General features: G+C 34.8%; 1 protein-coding gene across 8 annotated transcripts in view; it reads right to left on the bottom strand.

The window, feature by feature from the left end:
• LOC148947248 (zinc-regulated GTPase metalloprotein activator 1-like) overlaps window positions 1-20941 on the bottom strand; it is a 261597-nt gene that overhangs the window by 134740 nt on the left and 105916 nt on the right. For all 8 annotated transcript variants that reach the window (XM_089097348.1, XM_089097347.1, XM_089097351.1 and 5 more), the window contains exons 8-9: window positions 11792-11845; window positions 4118-4307 (exon numbers count right to left, since the gene is read on the bottom strand). In XM_089097348.1, the coding sequence (XP_088953474.1) occupies window positions 4118-4307; window positions 11792-11845 (244 nt within the window). The remainder of the gene's footprint in view (window positions 1-4117; window positions 4308-11791; window positions 11846-20941) is intronic.

The following is a 20941-nucleotide window of genomic DNA, read 5'->3' as shown; positions in this document are numbered from 1 at the left end:
TTGATAACATTAATTGATAGAGAATCTTGGCTTCAATCCTGAAAAACCACTATCCAGCATGTGCCCATCGCACCGCAGAGGGCAGAGAGGCTCACACTCAACAGTCATTGGCCATTAATCTATTTCTATAGTGATCTCTTTCCAATTGTCTGGGTCACATCTCTTCTCATCAGTCAACAATTCCGATTCTCTAAGTTTAGTATTCATAGGTAGACCTTTTGCTTCAAGTCTCATTTCTTCGCCTCAAGGCCTCATTTTCCCCGGGACTTGCCCAGTGACAAATTCAATATACTGAACCTAGGCTTAAGTTTCAACAGTTTCAACATTTGGGTAAAAACCCCCCTGGTTTGTACCCAAATCGTCTTAAAGTAGTTCAGCAATTGACGCTAGAGAGTGCTTGCTTTATCTGGCTGGGAACCACCCTGTCTCCCTCTTTCTAGGGCACGCTACCACCGAGCCTGGAATCAGAAGCATCAGACAGCCTTACCAAAAACTAAGACAAGGTTGTGTTTCACAACAGGGAATACAGACTCAGAGGCGCTCTTAAGGGGGACAAAGGGTAAACTTGCCCCGGGGGCAGAAAATATAGAAGCGCAAAATTTCAAAAAAAAAACAATCTAATGGTTAGAATCGCTTTGTATTTTTCTGATTTTTACTTTTATTAGAATAAAGTAGACGGCGCAGTTGGCAGTAACAGGCATATAGTTTTTTCGATTAATAGAAACTCCACCTAAACATTCCCTAAATAGTTTTACCTTAATACTCTTAACGTCATTAATTACAGTAACTGTTGTGGTAGTATTAATAGTATACACATAGTGCTACCTGGCTAGTTCAAAATCCGCCACAACGTACCCTTAAAGGTCTGACTTAATAATGTTATATGTTTTTGAGATATTCTATAAAGATCTGAAATGGAACTAGCCAAACATGATAACACTCTGTATATAAGAAAAAACTCTAAAAATGGGACTTCAGGTAAGAATAGTTCAGAGTAGAAAACTATGTCATAAATATTCCGCAAAAGTAACAAAACCCGTCTAATACAAAAAAAGGATTGGTGTGGAATAACTAGAAAAAATGAAAAGGAAGAATTGAAGCAAAGCCAATAATATATCAAATCAAAAGAACAACCAGGAAAAAGAATAACCTAAATGTATAGATTTCTAAAATAGAATTGGAAGGAAGATACAAAAATGATAACTTTCCTACTGGCCAATTCAGAAAGTAACTCGGTTGATTTTTATTTTTTGGATTGTTTTTCATTTTCGATCTGCTTCTATTTTTGAAAATTCTTGTCTTTTAGTTCTTCATTGTTTTAGTATTTTCCTCACGATCTTAATTTTCAAATTTTCACTCTTGTTGTTTTGTTGATTTCAAATTCTTTTACCCTAGTTTTTTTTCTAAGAACTTACGACAACTTCTTGCTTATAAAGGCAAAATATCTGGATTATAGTTGTTCTTCGCCTAATAATATATGTATTTTTTGCTGATTTATGTATTTGAAATACACGTTAAATACGCATTTTCTTTACAAATTTACGTCGAATTCTAAAGCATACAAACGATTTCAGCTCCTGGAATTCTCAGAATTCTGCAAATTAAGAAATTCGAGTTGATTCTATTTTATGCTACTTTGGTTACTGAAAATTGTAGAATAATCGCCATGAGGAAAAATTTTACTTCATGACGAAAATCCAATAGGTTTTTTTTTTTTTTTTTTTGATATGTGGAAAAAGGTGATACTGTAAATTTGTAACAAGCAGGCATACCTAAAACAGGGCGATGGCCAAGTTCTATTACAGGGTTCCAAGGCAGAAAGAAAAAATTGCATCAACAACCATATAAGATATGCAAAAGTCAAAAGCTGATCGCAAAAACACATCTTTCATACATACTTAATTTTGTTTCATGGTTGTTTTCTTTAAAATGTTACCCCATCGATATGATTAGCTGATTTTCTACCAAAGAAATCAAAAGTCCTTTGTTCTTTTCTTTAGTCATAAATGTTGGCACAAACTATATACCTGGATGCTGGAGATACCACTTTCCCACTTTGGTTCCCCAATCACACAGAATGAGAATAGTTTCAGGGTTCAGGTTTGAAAAAGTTCCAACATGCCTACCTTTCTGCAGAGAGACTAGTGGTACTGGAAAGGAGTGGGTGTAAGAGGAGCTGCAGAGGCTTTCGTGCCTCCGATCATTAAAGTTTTTTCTACAATACAAAAAATCATAAAAAATTAAAAAACATAACACAAAAAATAGGTGACTAATTTTAGATTTTTTTTTTTTTTAAGCATCTAGACAATTCAACAAGAGTCGTATATTTACGGCCTATGTCTGTTTATTCCCGTCAGAAGAATACAAAGAAAATATTTTTAGCTCTTGTATATTACACTAGAGAAACTTCAAAGCTAAACTGAGCAATTTTTTTCCATTTCTTGCAACACTTTGCCGCAACACAAAATGTTTTCCGCAGAGGCTACAGGGCACTCTGACAGGCTGCACGCAGTCATTGGAGACCATGGTTCTGCCATACCGGTTAAAAAAAGAAATTTTGAAATCTTTTTTCAACGTTTTTTATCTTTTTAAGATTTCATCAGGACCTATGATGAGCAGGGATGAACATCATTACCACTCCCACTGTCACACCTAAAGGTTTTACTGTCACTACCACACCTAAAGGTCGCATCCGACATTTTCACACTTCTGAGATGCATAGAATAGTTTTCTTACGGTTCTCAAAGAGAAGGGCAATATATATTCAATCAAACTTTGCCCCTTCTGATCTACATTGCTCTGCTGATCCACCTTTAAAAAAATACTTAGCAAACGGTTCTGGCAATTACCTAAAGGGTATAATATTACCTAATGGGTATTTAATACAGCGTTTTTTCAGCATTGAAAAAAAAATTTGGAAGAATAGAAAGATAAGTGTGCGAACCAATATTACAATTTCGGAAGCTATAGTGATGACAGTGGTCAAGAATGGTTCTGAAGCATGGGCGCTCCGAAAAACGGAGGAAGATTTGTCAGATGTTTTCCAGAAAAATTGCCTACGGATTATTTTGGGTTTCCGACTGACTTACCGTATTTCAAACAGTAGGCTGTACGAAAAGTGCGGCTCAACCGCGATTTCTGGGGCTATAATGAAAGAAACTTTAGAATGGCTAGGGCACGTTCTGTGGATGACAGATTGCCAAAGATTGTCATTTTCGGCCAACTGCCTAGAACCAACCGAAAAGCAGGTCGTCCTCGGTTAGGGTGGGAAGATGTCGTAAGGAAATATTTAAGGGAAATTGGAAGTTCCTGGGATGGTGTAAAGAGGGAAGAATAGATTGGGATGGAGGAGGAATGTACGTAGCTGCGTTGGCCTTAAACGACTTGGTGCTGCGGTGAGCTGCTAGTAGAGGTAGCATAAAAACTTAGATACGACCTATAGGCCTGAAAGCGACGTCATGTATTTACAAGGTACAAACGGTGCCCTAATGAAAGTAGAGCCCAAAGTCTGTCAAAAAGTGTTATCCAGGAGGTGCCGAGCTCTCCATACCTGGGGAACATATCGGAACGCCACATCTGCCACACAGTCTTGTCACGTTTGACACAGTCTCCAGAACGCTTGGCACAGTTCCGCCACGCTTGGAACGTGAAACCTGGTGTACATCATTTCTGAGGCAGAGTGACCCCTCTTAGATAATTTCGGAGACCACACTGCCTTTCCATGACGATAAAATAAAAGTTCAAAATAGGGATAAAATCCTTTTTAATAGACAGTGTATGGAAAATTTACAAAATAATACCAGATATTTTTTTTACTACTGATGACGGTCACTGTATATGTGACCGAAATATCTGGTATTTTTTGTGAATTTTCTATACACTGTCTGTTAACTTGGATTTTATCCCTATTTTGAACTTTTATTTTATCGTGACCCCTCTTAGTATTATTCATATTTTTCTTTCATTAGTCTTTGCAATTAATGGGTGGGCTTAAAGGTTCTAAGACATACAAAAAAAAAAAAAAACAATCAAAGCAGCGGAAAAGCGAAAAAGTAAAATTAGAGAACAATTCTTCTTTCGTATCCAAGCATGAAGCCTAGTAAAGAAACAAGTATACCTTTAAGCGAACAACTTCTATTCTTAAGCCTTCAGAGTTCAAAATGTCTTTTTCCCAAAGAAGTCTTTCAAGGAACTTGTTTAGCTTGTCAAAGTCCATTGCGTTTGGAAATTCAATTGTTAGTGAAGAGAATCCTAAGGGCATCTCATGAGATGGAACATTTGGCTTCAGCATAACCAGTCGGTCTAACCTAAAGCGTAAATATACTTTAAGCACAACAATTATTGTGACTTACTTATGGTTAACTAGGGGAGGGAGGCAGGTGATCATCCCAGAGAAGCATCTCCCATATGCGTACATAGTTGCAGAACTGAAATAATTCTTCCCTGAAGTCAGAGTCCAGACCAATTAACTATTTTCTTAACACATTTCTAAGAATCAAAACGTATTTCCAGGAAATCGACAGTGCAATTCTGGGTATAAACATTAACAGTACGTTAATAAACGACGAGTGGACGCCAACAGTGATTAACGTCACATTAACATCAACAGTGATTCAAATTTAACGCTAAATACATTACAAAAGCCTTACTATCGTTAATAATTTCCAGCAATTTCGTGAGATACCCTTTTATTAAATTTTAGACCACAAATTAAAATAAAATTTTATTTTGAATTTAATTAAATTTTGAGGGTAAGGATGAGAATAAGAGAAAAAGTATTAAACGAAAATAATTCGGAAAAATGGAAATAAAATTGTTTATCATATCTCAGGACTTTCCATCCTTCATTTCTTTAGCAAAATTCCACCTTTGAAGCAGAAGAACACACACAAACCTTAGCTAGAATTTTGCATGACATGTGGAAACCTTGACTCATAATCTTTTCCTCTTTTTTTTACAAAGGAAGGAGAAGTTGACAGCAAACAATTTGTGAAGGAAATGCGGAAAGTTACCCTCAAAAAGGATTCGATTCCAGATTGTCAAAATGAATGTAGAAATAAATTCCAATAATGATTTATATCAAAGAAGAGACCATTTACGCCCTATCAATACACATAAATTACGGCATCATCTTCTGTCAGAATTACGGACCATATGTTCAAAAATTACCCGCATCGATGACTTATGAATTCGATACAGACTTGTAAAGACACTGTAATGGCGTTCTCCAGCCCCCTGTACAATAGAATCGGTCTTTTATACGCAGATTTAATCAACACCTATCCAGTGTCATTAGTTACACCCCCTATCTCCAGGGGTTACTTTAGAGGGCGATGACTGAGCCCCAGACTGATACTTAGTGGTCATTCACCAAAGAAATTAGGTGGGTCATAACTGTTACGCATCCCTATGTAATGGTAATGAGAGTGAGGGTGAAAGAATGAATTTAATTGCAGTCGCATCGTGTTTACATTGGAATTATAAATGACCCTTCCCATTTCTCTGGACTTTAATGGTATGTTGACCAGTACTAATTTATAATAGCCGATTGCCACATGTCCTACTACAGTATTTGAGAAGACAGTATCACACAGTAAGAGGTTTATCATCCAAAATCAGAACAAACTAAGGTAATGAATCAGTTACTGGCACCTATTGGCATAGTTTCAAATTTAAATAGAAATAGTTTGACTTTCAGTCTACCAAAATCCAAAAAAATACAATTGTAAAGTTCAAAAGCCAACAATTTTGAAATTTAAATTTCTGCATAAAAAATATTGCAATCCAGTTTGTAATTGCCCCAAAATGGATGCGCTATTTCAGCCATCTATCAGCCACCATTGAAAACATAGACAACTACCCGTGACAAATAATACTTTAATGACAGCAAATGATAAAAATGTCAATAAGATACTGTTGGTGAAATGGTAGCCAGTCGGTAACAGGTACATTACTCTATGTATTTTTTTTTCTTTTTTTATTTAATCAAACGGTCCATACTTTACTGACAAGCCTACTGGATTATCTGGTGAAGCCTACGAAGCCATAAACTAATGAAAGTATGCAGGGGAGATTTTTGGGGCTATCCCCCCCCCCGTCACAAAAATTTTCCTAATTTTTTTCATAGTACATTCCTACTTCTGGCCCTTTTTAAAATCCTGCGCCCACCCTAAAGCCCTCCTCTTTCCTCGCATCCCGTTTTACTTTGTGATTTGTTCCTATTCAAAAATCAACACATGCCGTCATATTCTATACGGTCTAGCTACTTCAAGCTTAAATTGCTGAGCATTTTTTTGTAGATAACGCGTTTTGATTTTGGAGGGACAGGGATGGTCGTGAATATGAGCAAAGAAAAGGTTAAACTAACCACCTGTTTATTGTTTTGACCCCCGAAATCAAATGCTTTCACTGGGACGCTAGCATCCAGCCTACCACCATTTTCAGAAAAAAAAACAGTTTTCCGTGAAAAGTGTAGAGTGAATTTAAAATTAAACGAGCTGATAGAACCTTATAAAAATATTGCACTTACTATTAAAAGAAATTACGATATGAATGAAGGGATGAAACCTAAAACAAACAAAAATTAACAGTGACCATTAAGCCTAACTTAAAACTAATAGAAATTATTACAAATAAAAAGCGGTGTTGCCATCTCTTAAACCATGCAAAAGGCTAGACCGTCATTTGCACTTTAATGGAAACTCAATACGTTGCTTGTATTGAAATATTTCTTTTGTCATTCTTTTAGAAATTGGAAGAGGGGGTGGAGCAAACTAAGGTCTTACAGACAGCAAAACTTAATTAATTGTCGAAAACGGGTTTCGTCGAGAAGTATGCAGCTAAGTATTTTGATTATTTATGTTAAGTATACTAAGCATCTAAGTTTTTATACAGCTAAGTGCGTTGCTGCCCCTTCACAAACTCACAAAAGGGTTGAAGTTTCGTTGACGCTTAAACAAAAACTAGATATAAAGCTTAAATTGAAATTTTAATTTAGCCTATTGCCTTTCTATATATTTGAAAAGAATAGATTTAAAAGGCAGAATCTTTTGCTGAAAATCCACTGCATATCAAACAACTAAATTGACTGATGCAAATACGCTGGCGTAAAGTACGAATTCTTGAAATTTCAAGATCTTGGAGCAACTGCCCCCCTACGAAATTTGCCCCCTGCAGCAGAGCTGCGTCTTCCATTAACAGTTTTCCCTTATAACGGTTTGCTGGAACAACCTGATATCGGTATTAACGCGATCAAACACGCTCAATTAGCTCTGCATAATAAGTTAGGAAATTTGTAATCAATACTTACTCCTATAATTATACTACTCCTATACTCCTATAATCACTCATATTACTCCTATACTCCTATATATACTCCCATTACTATTACTATTACTACTATTATTATCACTCCTATTACTCATATTACTCCTATAATCAATCAATAATCAATACTTACTCCTATAATTATACTACTCCTATACTCCTATATATACTCCCATTACTATTACTATTACTCCTATTACTATTACTCCTATTACTCATATTACTCCTATAATCAATCAATAATCAATACTTACTCCTATAATCATACTACTCCTATACTCCTATAATCACACATATTACTCCTATATACTCCTATTACTATTACTATCACTCCTATTACTCATATTACTCCTATAATCAATCAATAATCAATACTTACTCCTATAATTATACTACTCCTATACTCCTATATATACTCCCATTACTATTACTATTACTCCTATTACTATTACTCCTATTACTCATATTACTCCTATAATCAATCAATAATCAATACTTACTCCTATAATCATACTACTCCTATACTCCTATAATCACTCATATTACTCCTATACTCCTATATACTCCTATTACTATTACTATTGCTCCTAATACTATTACTCCTTTTACTCATATTACTCCTATAATAAATTAATAATCAATACTTACTCCTATAATTATACTACTCCTATACTCCTATATATACTCCCATTACTATTACTATTACTCCTATTACTATTTCTCCTATTACTCATATTACTCCTATAATCAATCAATAATCAATACTTACTCCTATAATCATACTACTCCTATACTCCTATAATCACTCATATTACTCCTATACTCCTATATACTCCTATTACTATTACTATTGCTCCTAATACTATTACTCCTTTTACTCATATTACTCCTATAATCAATTAATAATCAATACTTACTCCTATAATTATACTACTCCTATACTCCTATATATACTCCCATTACTATTACTATTACTCCTATTACTATTTCTCCTATTACTCATATTACTCCTATAATTAATCAATAATCAATACTTACTCCTATAATCATACTACTCCTATACTCCTATAATCACTCATATTACTCCTATACTCCTATATACTCCTATTACTATTACTATTGCTCCTAATACTATTACTCCTTTTACTCATATTACTCCTATAATCAATTAATAATCAATACTTACTCCTATAATTATACTACTCCTATACTCCTATATATACTCCCATTACTTATTACTATTACTCCTATTACTATTACTCCTATTACTCATATTACTCCTATAATCAATCAATAATCAATACTTACTCCTATAATCATACTACTCCTATACTCCTATAATCACTCATATTACTCCTATACTCCTATATACTCCTATTACTATTACTATTGCTCCTAATACTATTACTCCTTTTACTCATATTACTCCTATAATCAATTAATAATCAATACTTACTCCTATAATTATACTACTCCTATACTCCTATATATACTCCCATTACTATTACTATTACTCCTATTACTATTACTCCTATTACTCATATTACTCCTATAATCAATCAATAATCAATACTTACTCCTATAATCATACTACTCCTATACTCCTATAATCACACATATTACTCCTATATACTCCTATTACTATTACTATCACTCCTATTACTCATATTACTCCTATAATCAATCAATAATCAATACTTACTCCTATAATTATACTACTCCTATACTCCTATATATACTCCCATTACTATTACTATTACTCCTAATACTATTACTCCTATTACTCATATTACTCCTATAATCAATCAATAATCAATACTTACTCCTATAATCATACTACTCCTATACTCCTATAATCACTCATATTACTCCTATACTCCTATATACTCCTATTACTATTACTATTGCTCCTAATACTATTACTCCTTTTACTCATATTACTCCTATAATAAATTAATAATCAATACTTACTCCTATAATTATACTACTCCTATACTCCTATATATACTACCATTACTATTACTATTACTCCTATTACTATTTCTCCTATTACTCATATTACTCCTATAATCAATCAATAATCAATACTTACTCCTATAATCATACTACTCCTATACTCCTATAATCACTCATATTACTCCTATACTCCTATATACTCCTATTACTATTACTATTGCTCCTAATACTATTACTCCTTTTACTCATATTACTCCTATAATCAATTAATAATCAATACTTACTCCTATAATTATACTACTCCTATACTCCTATATATACTCCCATTACTATTACTATTACTCCTATTACTATTTCTCCTATTACTCATATTACTCCTATAATTAATCAATAATCAATACTTACTCCTATAATCATACTACTCCTATACTCCTATAATCACTCATATTACTCCTATACTCCTATATACTCCTATTACTATTACTATTGCTCCTAATACTATTACTCCTTTTACTCATATTACTCCTATAATCAATTAATAATCAATACTTACTCCTATAATTATACTACTCCTATACTCCTATATATACTCCCATTACTATTACTATTACTCCTATTACTATTACTCCTATTACTCATATTACTCCTATAATCAATCAATAATCAATACTTACTCCTATAATCATACTACTCCTATACTCCTATAATCACTCATATTACTCCTATACTCCTATATACTCCTATTACTATTACTATTGCTCCTAATACTATTACTCCTTTTACTCATATTACTCCTATAATCAATTAATAATCAATACTTACTCCTATAATTATACTACTCCTATACTCCTATATATACTCCCATTACTATTACTATTACTCCTATTACTATTACTCCTATTACTCATATTACTCCTATAATCAATCAATAATCAATACTTACTCCTATAATCATACTACTCCTATACTCCTATAATCACTCATATTACTCCTATACTCCTATATACTCCTATTACTATTACTATTGCTCCTAATACTATTACTCCTTTTACTCATATTACTCCTATAATCAATTAATAATCAATACTTACTCCTATAATTATACTACTCCTATACTCCTATATATACTCCCATTACTATTACTATTACTCCTATTACTATTTCTCCTATTACTCATATTACTCCTATAATCAATCAATAATCAATACTTACTCCTATAATCATACTACTCCTATACTCCTATAATCACACATATTACTCCTATACTCCTATATACTCCTATTACTATTACTATTGCTCCTAATACTATTACTCCTTTTACTCATATTACTCCTATAATCAATTAATAATCAATACTTACTCCTATAATTATACTACTCCTATACTCCTATATATACTCCCATTACTATTACTATTACTCCTATTACTATTACTCCTATTACTCATATTACTCCTATAATCAATCAATAATCAATACTTACTCCTATAATCATACTACTCCTATACTCCTATAATCACTCATATTACTCCTATACTCCTATATACTCCTATTACTATTACTATTGCTCCTAATACTATTACTCCTTTTACTCATATTACTCCTATAATCAATTAATAATCAATACTTACTCCTATAATTATACTACTCCTATACTCCTATACTCCTATATACTCCTACTACTATTACTATTACTCCTATTACTCATATTACTCCTATAATCAATCAATAATCAATACTTACTCCTATAATCATACTACTCCTATACTCCTATAATCACTCATATTACTCCTATATACTCCTATTACTATTACTATTACTCCTATTACTATTACTCCTATTACTCCTATTACTCATATTACTCCTATAATCAATCAATAATTAATACTTACTTCTATAATCATACTACTCCTATACTCCTATCATCACTCATATTACTCCTATACTCCTATATACTCCTAGTACTATTACTATTACTCCTATTACTCCTATGACTCCTATGACTCCTATTACTCATATTACTCCTATAATCAATCAATAATCAATACTTACTCCTATAATCATACTACTCCTATACTCCTATAACCACTCATATTACTCCTATACTCCTATATACTCCTATTACTATTACTATTACTCCTATTACTATTACTATTACTCATATTACTCCTATAATCAATCAATAATCAATACTTACTCCTATAATCATACTACTCCTATACTCCTATAATCACTCATATTACTCCTATACTCCTATATACTCCTATTACTATTATTATTACTCCTATTACTATTACTCCTATGACTACTATTACTCATATTACTCCTATAATCAATCAATAATCAATACTTACTCCTATAATTATACTACTCCTATACTCCTATAATCACTCATATTACTCCTATACTCCTATATACTCCTACTACTATTACTATTACTCCTATTACTATTACTCCTATGACTACTATTACTCATATTACTCCTATAATCAATCAATAATCAATACTTACTCCTTTTTTCCTCCTTCATACATGTTCAGACTAAGAACTCGGTCCAGGTCAACTCTGCAAAAAAAAACGAGTGAACAATTATATAACCACGCTCATATTACAGTAATATATTCACGCACATTTGAGAAACTATAATTTCCATATATTATAATATAATTATTATATAAAAGAAATTATAGAAATGAAATATTATATAAAAGGAATTAAAAGAAATCGCTTTTATTATATAAAGGAAATTATAATTTCTATAATTTCTATGTTATTCCAAAAGCTTCTCAACAATATTTCTAGCTATGATGAACTAGTTGCAGGGGAATTTGGGAAACACCCTATTTAATTTGAAGCCCCCATCTAAATCTTGCTTTTCAGAAATTACAATCACTATGCATTTTTTGGCTACATAATATTTAAGAATATTAAAAACAGAACTGCGTCTTCACACAGAAGATGATAAAACACACCTATCTTTTGATAAGTTGCTTCTCTGGGGTACGACCCTATATTTGAGTGACTCCGCTGCCTGATTCACTGTATTTGTTACCTGTTAGCATTCAGACAGTGAAGGTCTCCGGGTGTGAAATGAATTTGGATTAGCTACGTCACTTGCCCAAAGGACGCTGCTTGGATAAACAATTTGGATAATAAGTTTTGACTGATTACGATTGTTAAAAGTGGGCCCTAAGTAATATCTGGATATTACAAATTACGGGCCCTTGTGAGTAAGTTTCCTTTCATGACTTTTTAAGAATTTTTAAAATTGTGCGGCATTATTGTTGAAAAAATAAGAGATGGCTACATCACTAACAAAAGAGCATTTTGACCGGCGAATGGATGAGTTAACGGCTACGATTTCGATGCTACAACAAGAAAATAAGGTGTTGAAGACTAAAAATAAGCTGTTAAAATTGGAACTGATTAAAGTGAAATCGTCTACACTTCGAGTGGATTTACATACACGGAGAAACAATATTCTGCTTCACGGGATCGATACGCCAAATGAATCTGAAAATCTTCGTGATACAGTAAAAACTTTCTTCGGAAAAAAACTCGGGATTGCAGATCCTGATCAAATAGGTATCAGTGTTGCGTATAGGGTCAAAAAATCCACCGCGTCTGGTGATGGTGTTGGTACTAGTCTGCGCAGCGGTAGGAAAAAAACAGTTGAGCCTATTTCCGTGCAGCTCAAGAATTATGATCGCTCATTGATTCTTAAAGAATGTGGTAAACTAAAGAAAACGGGCTACAGCGTGTCAACTGACTTACCTGCTGAATTAGGAAAGCGAAGAAAGGAATTATTGGCTCTTGGTTACAAGTTAAAAAATGCAAAGGGAGCAGAGAAGGTCAGTGAGACTCGTGTGGTCCAGCGTAACGTGAAACTCTGGCTGGAGACAAAAAAGTCAAAAATCTCACAGCAGTGGGTTAAATACGATGATGACTGTTTCGATCCGCTAAAACTGTTTGCCAAAAATGACCCAGAGGAGGTTGTTTCCGACCAGTAGTTTTGTCATTTTTTTTTTTTTTCTCCGATATTTAATTTTTATTTACGTTATATAGTGATAATTTTTTTGAATTATTGTTGAAGCCGCACAGTAAATCTTTTTTAAGTTGTATGGCAGTGAATGATTTAAAGATAAAATTTTGTTTTCTTCTTTTTTTGTTTCATATTTGTTCAATTTTCTTTTCTCTTTTATCATGTTCCCAAAATTCAAGGTATCTAGTTTGTTTTTGTTTCCTTTCAGTGTTCCATAAAGAAGTTCAATCGGGTATGTTCATTGTTTTTTACTCCTTGCTCTTCTAAATTTTCACGACGGACCGCCGATTGCAGTTGGTAAGTGATGACTTTTTCTTCAGCTTCATCCCCGAGAGGTATCAGAGATTTTGATATAGATAGATTAAAAAATTTAGAAGAGTCTTATTTAAATCTGAAGCTTATTTTTGATCAAGAAATTGGTCAAGAAAATGATTTCCATTTGATTGATGATAAAAATTTTCCTAAAAGTAAATATGTAATTTCTAATTTAATTACTGGGAGGTCTTCCGATTGTCAACTTTCTGTATTTCATTTGAATTGCCAAGGACTGTATTCCTCATTTTCTGATCTAGAGTCGACATGTCAGGAGCTTAGACCAGATTGTATAGGTCTATGTGAAACATTTATTACACAACAAACCGAAAGCCTTTTGGATATTCCAGGTTACACTAGCCATTTTCTCCACAGAAAAGAGATGAAAAGGGGTGGTATAGCAATTTATATCCGCAACACACTCACGGTTCAAATTAGGCAAGACCTTACACCAAATACTGAAGGAATTTTCGAGTCGTTGTTCTTAGAATTATTGCTATACCCAAAAAAAAAATTTATTTTGGATAAAATTTATAGTTATACGTCAGGGTCAACGTCTCAGTTTATGGTACATATTGCTCAAGTTATGGAGCTAGCCCAGTGTAAAAAAAATGAGCTTATTCTCATGGGAGATTTCAACATTAACCTCAGTATTCCGCTAACGGTCGAAGCAGCAGATTTGCTAAATAATATGGCAGGTTCAGGCCTATATCCTGCTGTTACGATTCCGACACGGGTTACTGAGAGTACTCATTCACTTATCGACAAAATATTCAGCACCTTGCTCCCAGAGTCGGTGGCATTCTTCGTCAGCGACACATCAGACCACTTCCACATTCATGCAACACTCGGCCTTTCAGAACCAGCTAAGATAAGGTCCCGAATCATCCCTATGTTACCGATTATATGTTTAACAGAGGAAAACTTGAAGAATTTAAAACAGGAACTAGAGCAATTAAACTGGGATAATGTAATGGAGATTCAAGATGTAAACGAAGCATTTGGGTCATTTCACTCGACGTTCATGGATATATACAGTAGATGTTGCGTGAGAAACCCGAGAACTAATAAACGAAAAAAAGACCAGCCAATTAGCCCCTGGATGACGGATGGTCTTCTGGCCTGTGTGAATAAGAAAAAACCTTTGGGGAGAGTATAGACGCTTTCCGAGCTTAGCGCGGCTAGAGCAGTATGAGCAATACAGGAAAGTCCTTCGGACTGTGTTACGAAGAGCAAAGCGTGGCTACCTGCAGCAAAAGTTGACGGAAAGCGGGAAGGATGGTCGAAAAGTTTGGCAAATTATCAACTCGGTTCTACGGCCAACCACTAAGTCTCCCAAATTACCAGAGAAATTGGTCGTGAATAATGAAAAAATTACAGAACCTACACAGGTTCCCGCATCGCTGAGTACATTTCTCGCAAATATTAGCTATACCACAGCAAATTCCGTCGGGATACCATCTAAGTCATACAAAGAATCCCTTGGCCCGAAGTGTATGAAATCAATGGCAGTGAGTCCTGTAACACCAGGTGAGCTCGAATTACTCGTAAAAAATTTAAAGGGCTCTTCTGCTTTAGGTTTCGACCTGGTACACACAAAGGCACTGAAAGCAGTAGTGACGACCATTGCTGAGCCTCTAACTTACCTTGTAAATCTTTCGTTAGATAAAGGGGTTTTTCCTGAAATGTTAAAAAAGGCAAAGATAATACCTCTTCACAAAGGTGGAAGTCATAAAGACATAGAAAATCATAGACCAATCTGAATCTTATCAGTTTTCTCGAAAGTCTTTGAAACGCCAATGAAAAACCAGCGTTACCAATATTTAGAGGCCGAAGGCTTTTTTTAACAGCCACCAATTTGGGTTTAGGGCTGGCCATTCAACCGAAGAAGCCCTTACTTCACTAAGTTTATTCGTAAGCAGAATCCTAGATTCGGTTCCTTTACCTGCAGCTGTGCTTCTATATATCAAGAAAGCGTTTGATAGCATGCACCACGAAATATTACTAGGAAAGCTGGATCATATTGGAGTTCGTGGCCAAGTCCTAGATTGGTTTAAGTCTTACCTGGAAAATCGTCGAATTTACACAGGAAATGACCATACAAATGATGTCGTAGTTAATTGCGGGGTGCTACAGGGCTCTAAATTGGGACCGGTATTGTTTCTTGTTCACGTAAATGATCTTCAGCATGTACTGGCTACTGCAAGTTGTAGCCTTTATTGCTGCAAACTATGTTACCCACAAACTACGCCGGGGTCTATAGTACAAACCGAGGACGAACTAACGGCATTTGCGGATGATTCACTTTTGGCAAGCTCAGAATGGAACATCAAGTCTCTCAAAACGAAGCTACAAGACATTCTTGAAGAAACGTACCTATGGATGGACGCAAATCGTCAAGTCATCAACATTGACAAATCGAGTGTTTTATTTTTTTCACGTATAGATTCGCTGGCTCCTCATGTTATTGGCATTGACACATTTCGTGGACTTATCAAGAGACCAGAAAAAGGACATGTTCGTTACCTAGGGTTTCTAATCGACGAAAACCTCTCGTTCAGACACCATAAAGCAAGTGTCGAGACGAAGCTTTTAAGGAACCTTGGAATCTTGAGAAAACTTAGTCACCATTTCCCTAAGAAAATACTGATCCTGATTTACAATGCAGTTATAAAGCCTCACAGTCAATATTGTTCTACGGTTTGGCAATCTAATTTCAAGACACATTTACAGAGACTAAACTCAGTTCACAATAAAGCACTTCAAATTTTAGGCCCAGCACGGAACAGACTATCAATGGCATCACTTTATAGACTATCTTGCACCGTTTTTTGTTTTAAATATTTTTCAGGAACACTCCCATCACCATTTAGAGGCTTATTCAAACTAGCATCACGAATCCATAGTTTAAATACACGATCTTCATCAGACATTTACATACCCCCGACACCGAGAGCTAGGTCGGAATTTTCTCCTAGAATTGCGTGTGCTAGAGAGTGGAATGCACTTCCGCAAGAGCTGCGGTCATATAAGTCTCTCGGCTCCTTTAAAAAGAATGTGAAAAAATATCTAAAAGATTAAATTTTTTTTTACTAGATTTATTTTATTATTATTATGTTTAGAATTTTTCGATATTATTATTAATTATCATATTTCAGTTTAATACTTCAAGGGGTGTGAGTGGAGGAGAAGTTGTGTTAAATTTATTGTTATTTGATGGCGGTTCTGGTTGGAAATTGAAGAGGACAGGAGGCCACGCTGTATTTAGAGTGTGCAATTATTACGGGCCCAAACGTGCATCAATGCACAAGGAACTAAGTTAAGTGTATTTTTATATATATTTTTTTGAATTAAAACCCATATTGAACAGAACTGAACTGAAATAAATAAATTATAAATTACAAATAACCAACCGTATGTGACTGCACCCATATAAGGACAAAGTATCCCTGGGTAAAAGAATATCCCTGGTTCAGGCCGGTACCCAGAAGCTTTTTCGGGGGCCAAATAATAAAAAAAGATGGCGGGGGCGAGGGGTGGGGGCGAGGAATCATAAAAACAAATACTTTTTGCCCATTTTGGTGTATTTTTACGGCTACAGCTAAACTGAAATTACGTTCAGTGTACAAGCGGGCAAAGTTTCTGCTGCGTTTACCACCATGGACAAACAATAGGTATGTTACGTGCCAGTATGGTGAAACCAGCCCTGAAGAAGCAGTTCTGTCGCAAATTGATCGTCGTAATTCGTCAGTCAAGTTACAGCAATAGTCGACATTTGCTTCTGGTTCGTGTATTTTTTTTTTGTTTGTGTCAGAAGAATTAGTGTCCTGTACTTTTTTTTTTTTTTTGCTCCATCTGTTTTTTCATTGAGGGGGTATTAAATGCATTCATTCATTCATATGAAAAAATTAATTACGCCCAAACTAGCATAGCTTGGGTTATGCCCAAACTGGCATAGGTTGGGTTATGCCCAAACTGGCATAACTTGGGGAGAGGAGGAGCTACGATGTTATAGACAAACAGGAACTTTTTGCATCAGAATAGTTAGGAGACTTGTAGTAAATATGTTAAAACGAATAAGAATACCAAACTAAGATCAGTCCTGAAATAAGTCAATTTCATTTATTTAAAAGTGAAAGATATCTGAAAGCTTGTTCCTCAGGATTTCTTGGCATCTTAGAACTTATTCACATCAAAAGAAAGTCATACAAGTTGATTGGTACAAACCATCCGTGGACGAAAATTACCTGACCTTATTTGTAAAAAGTGACAGTTATTAGTCTCTTGACCATCAGAGACCTAAATCTTGGTTGTTTTCCAAAACAACCAATACAGCCCAAATTTTAAATTATTTCGCTGTTTGTAAAAAAAGGGTGACTTATCGAGTGTTCTATAGATTCGATAGCTGAGAGAAAAACATACTACCGTAATAAACCATCGCAATTTCATTCCAGCCCTCCTCCCTAAAGTGGCAGTTCTGGCCTCTCTTGCGCCCGGAGAAAATCTTGATTAGTTCCCGCCCCCCCCGCCTCACAAAAAAATTTTCAGGCCAGATTTCAACAAAATCTCCATTTATTAAGAAAATTTGAATAAAAAATAGCACAACAAAAACATAAAAATTAATTAAATTCGGTCTGCTGACTTTTATTTTCAAGGAACGGTGATAAAGATATAAGAAAAATGAAAATTTCGGATTGAATTTGCTTATACTAACTGCCAACTGTGCCCTCTGCTTACTTTAATAAAAATAAAATTTCAAAATTACCAAATGATTATAACCGTTAGATTATTTATTTGAAATTTTGCGCCCCAAGGATTTCTGGGCCCAAGGCGACTGTTCCCTCTTCACTCCCCTAAAAACACCTCAGCCTCCCTAATACCTCGATATAGCCCCAATGTACATTCAAATTTTCGCTGGTTTTCTTGTTTCTTTCTTCAAATTGGCATCATTTGACATTTTGAGCCAACCATTAATGACAAATAAGCAAGAAATACAATGTTGAAAGGCAATCTGAATGGTATGTTTTTTCTTACAAAGGCACGTAAGAAGACGCACGAACGTACGCACGTACGTTCCCCCTCAGAATTTTTTTTCTGAGGGGGAGTACTCTTGAAACAAAACATATTTTGTAATTTAAATAATAAGCGCCCAGAGATTCAGAAAAACGAAAAGAATTATCGTGGGTTAAAGGAGCTGGTGCCGAGCCTCTCCCCACCTCCCTTTATACGTTTCTGTCTTACGGGTAGCAAGTTAATCTAACATTCGGCGAGTTTATTAAAAAGAAACCTTAAATCAGACAACTAAAACCTTATGTACAACATCCTTTTTCTTAACCTTTTCCCCATATTTCTTAACCTAATAACTTTACCATCATTTCAATAGAATTAAATTATAAAAAAGTTTCCCTACTTATATCCCAAAAGAGGGGGATCCAGGTTTTTTCAAACCAGCCTTCTGTTTTTTCTATCTCTTTTTCTAATATTAACTTTTCCTAAGAAACACTTAATATTCCGGACTGACACTTTCATCAAGATATGGCCTTTGCCCGGTGTCGCCTTTAGTTTCAAGGCAATAACATTTTCGAATATACCAATAAACAACTTATTAGGGATACATAACACAGGCGTAGTTCGACGGAAAACTTAGAGAGAATGACTTTCTTAATGAGCATATTATGAGGTAGGAATTCAAAAGCTGTAGCCAGGGATACAACTGAATATAACATCGAAAGTGTTTCTATAACTTTTAATGAATAATAAATAAATCTATGAGTGCGGAAAAATTAAACACTTAGAGTCCAGAAGACTTTCCCTGGGGGAGATGGGGAAGACGCCGAAGCACAAACAATTTAAATTCATATCATGTTTTGGGAGAGGAGGGGGAGGTTGCTCTCGACTATATCAATAGACAACTTATTAAGAATACAAAAAACAGGCATAGCTCGATGGAAAAACTTAATAAGAATGAATTTCTTAATGAACATATCATGAGCCAGGAATTCGAAAGCTGTGGTCAGAGAAAAAAAAACTGAATATAACATCAAAAGTGTAGCTATAAATTTTAGTGAATAATAAATAAAATATAGTGCACAAAAATTAAACACTTATGAAAGCACAGAGGATTTTTCCTCGGGGAGATGGGGAGGGGCCAAAGCACAAATAATTTAGATGCATACCATTTTTTGAGAGGGGTGCTGAAACCAGTCTTTGAAGTCTGTTAAACCAGTCTTTTTTCGGGGGGGGGGGGAAATGTATTTTTCTAAATCTAGTGAGGAGGGGCTGTGCTCTCCACAGGACCTCACTCTTTACGGTAGAGTTTGACTCTGTGTCACTGGTCAGCTTTTTGAAGTAATAAAAACTTTAGCGTAAAGAGCGGGGTGTTAAGAAGGGGGCAGCCCCTTTCACATACGGAATAATTTATGTTCGTTTTCAGTTCTAATGTTGCTCTTGATACAAATCAAGTAGTTGCAGGCATCAAGCCATGGCTAATTGTAGAAAAAGCCAAAAACAGATAGTCCAAGTGAGTGAGAGGCAAATCTGGGATAAGCCCTTTTTAGGATTGTATAAAAATGATGTTATTTCATTTGTTGATAGATAAGTCTATCTATCATCCGTCCATACGCAATTTCTAGGACAGAAATAAGGTAGACAGTCATAGAATTAAGGGATGAAAGATTGGATTGATATTTTTATTTTTTGTGACGATTTTTCAAATAATGCCAGTAAATCACCTCCCACTGGTGTGGAGTTTCTCCTGAAAAGTTCCCTCAGCAGCTTCCCTTCCTATGGAAAACTCTTCCCGTAGAAAATCCCCTCCCTGCAAAATCCCGTCCTGAAAATGTTAAAAAAAAATACCACCTCAAGATCGCTCAAATTTTGGCGGTTAATCGTGATTTCTTGGCATAGTAGGAAAAACAGCATTGCTTAAGAATTACCATAATCAGCCTTAACAAAGACAGGTTCATTTAGAAGGCAAACAACCATAATTGGAAAACAAGACGCCCAATTACCGATACGCTCGACACAGATTCACCCCATACTGCATACAACACTTTCCCCAGGGACTAAGGAGAGTCATATCATCACCAAAAGCATAGTTACTGGACCTTTGAACAATGTTGAACAAAATGGCTATCTCTACATTTTGATCGGACGACTTTGGGAGGAGGGGGATCAGGAGGGCGAGGGGCTAGCTGCCTTCCAATATTTTTGGTTACTTATAAAGGGAGCTACAACCTTTAATTTCCGTTAAAAATAGCCCTCTTCCAATATATCATAGACATGTAAAAAATACTTTATAAGATTAT

This window comes from Artemia sp. Qi Xiang Cuo, chromosome 11, assembly GCF_049724085.1.
Source record: "Artemia sp. Qi Xiang Cuo chromosome 11, ASM4972408v1, whole genome shotgun sequence".
NCBI lineage: Eukaryota > Metazoa > Arthropoda > Branchiopoda > Anostraca > Artemiidae > Artemia > Artemia sp. Qi Xiang Cuo.
This window is presented reverse-complemented; position numbering and strand designations above follow the sequence as displayed.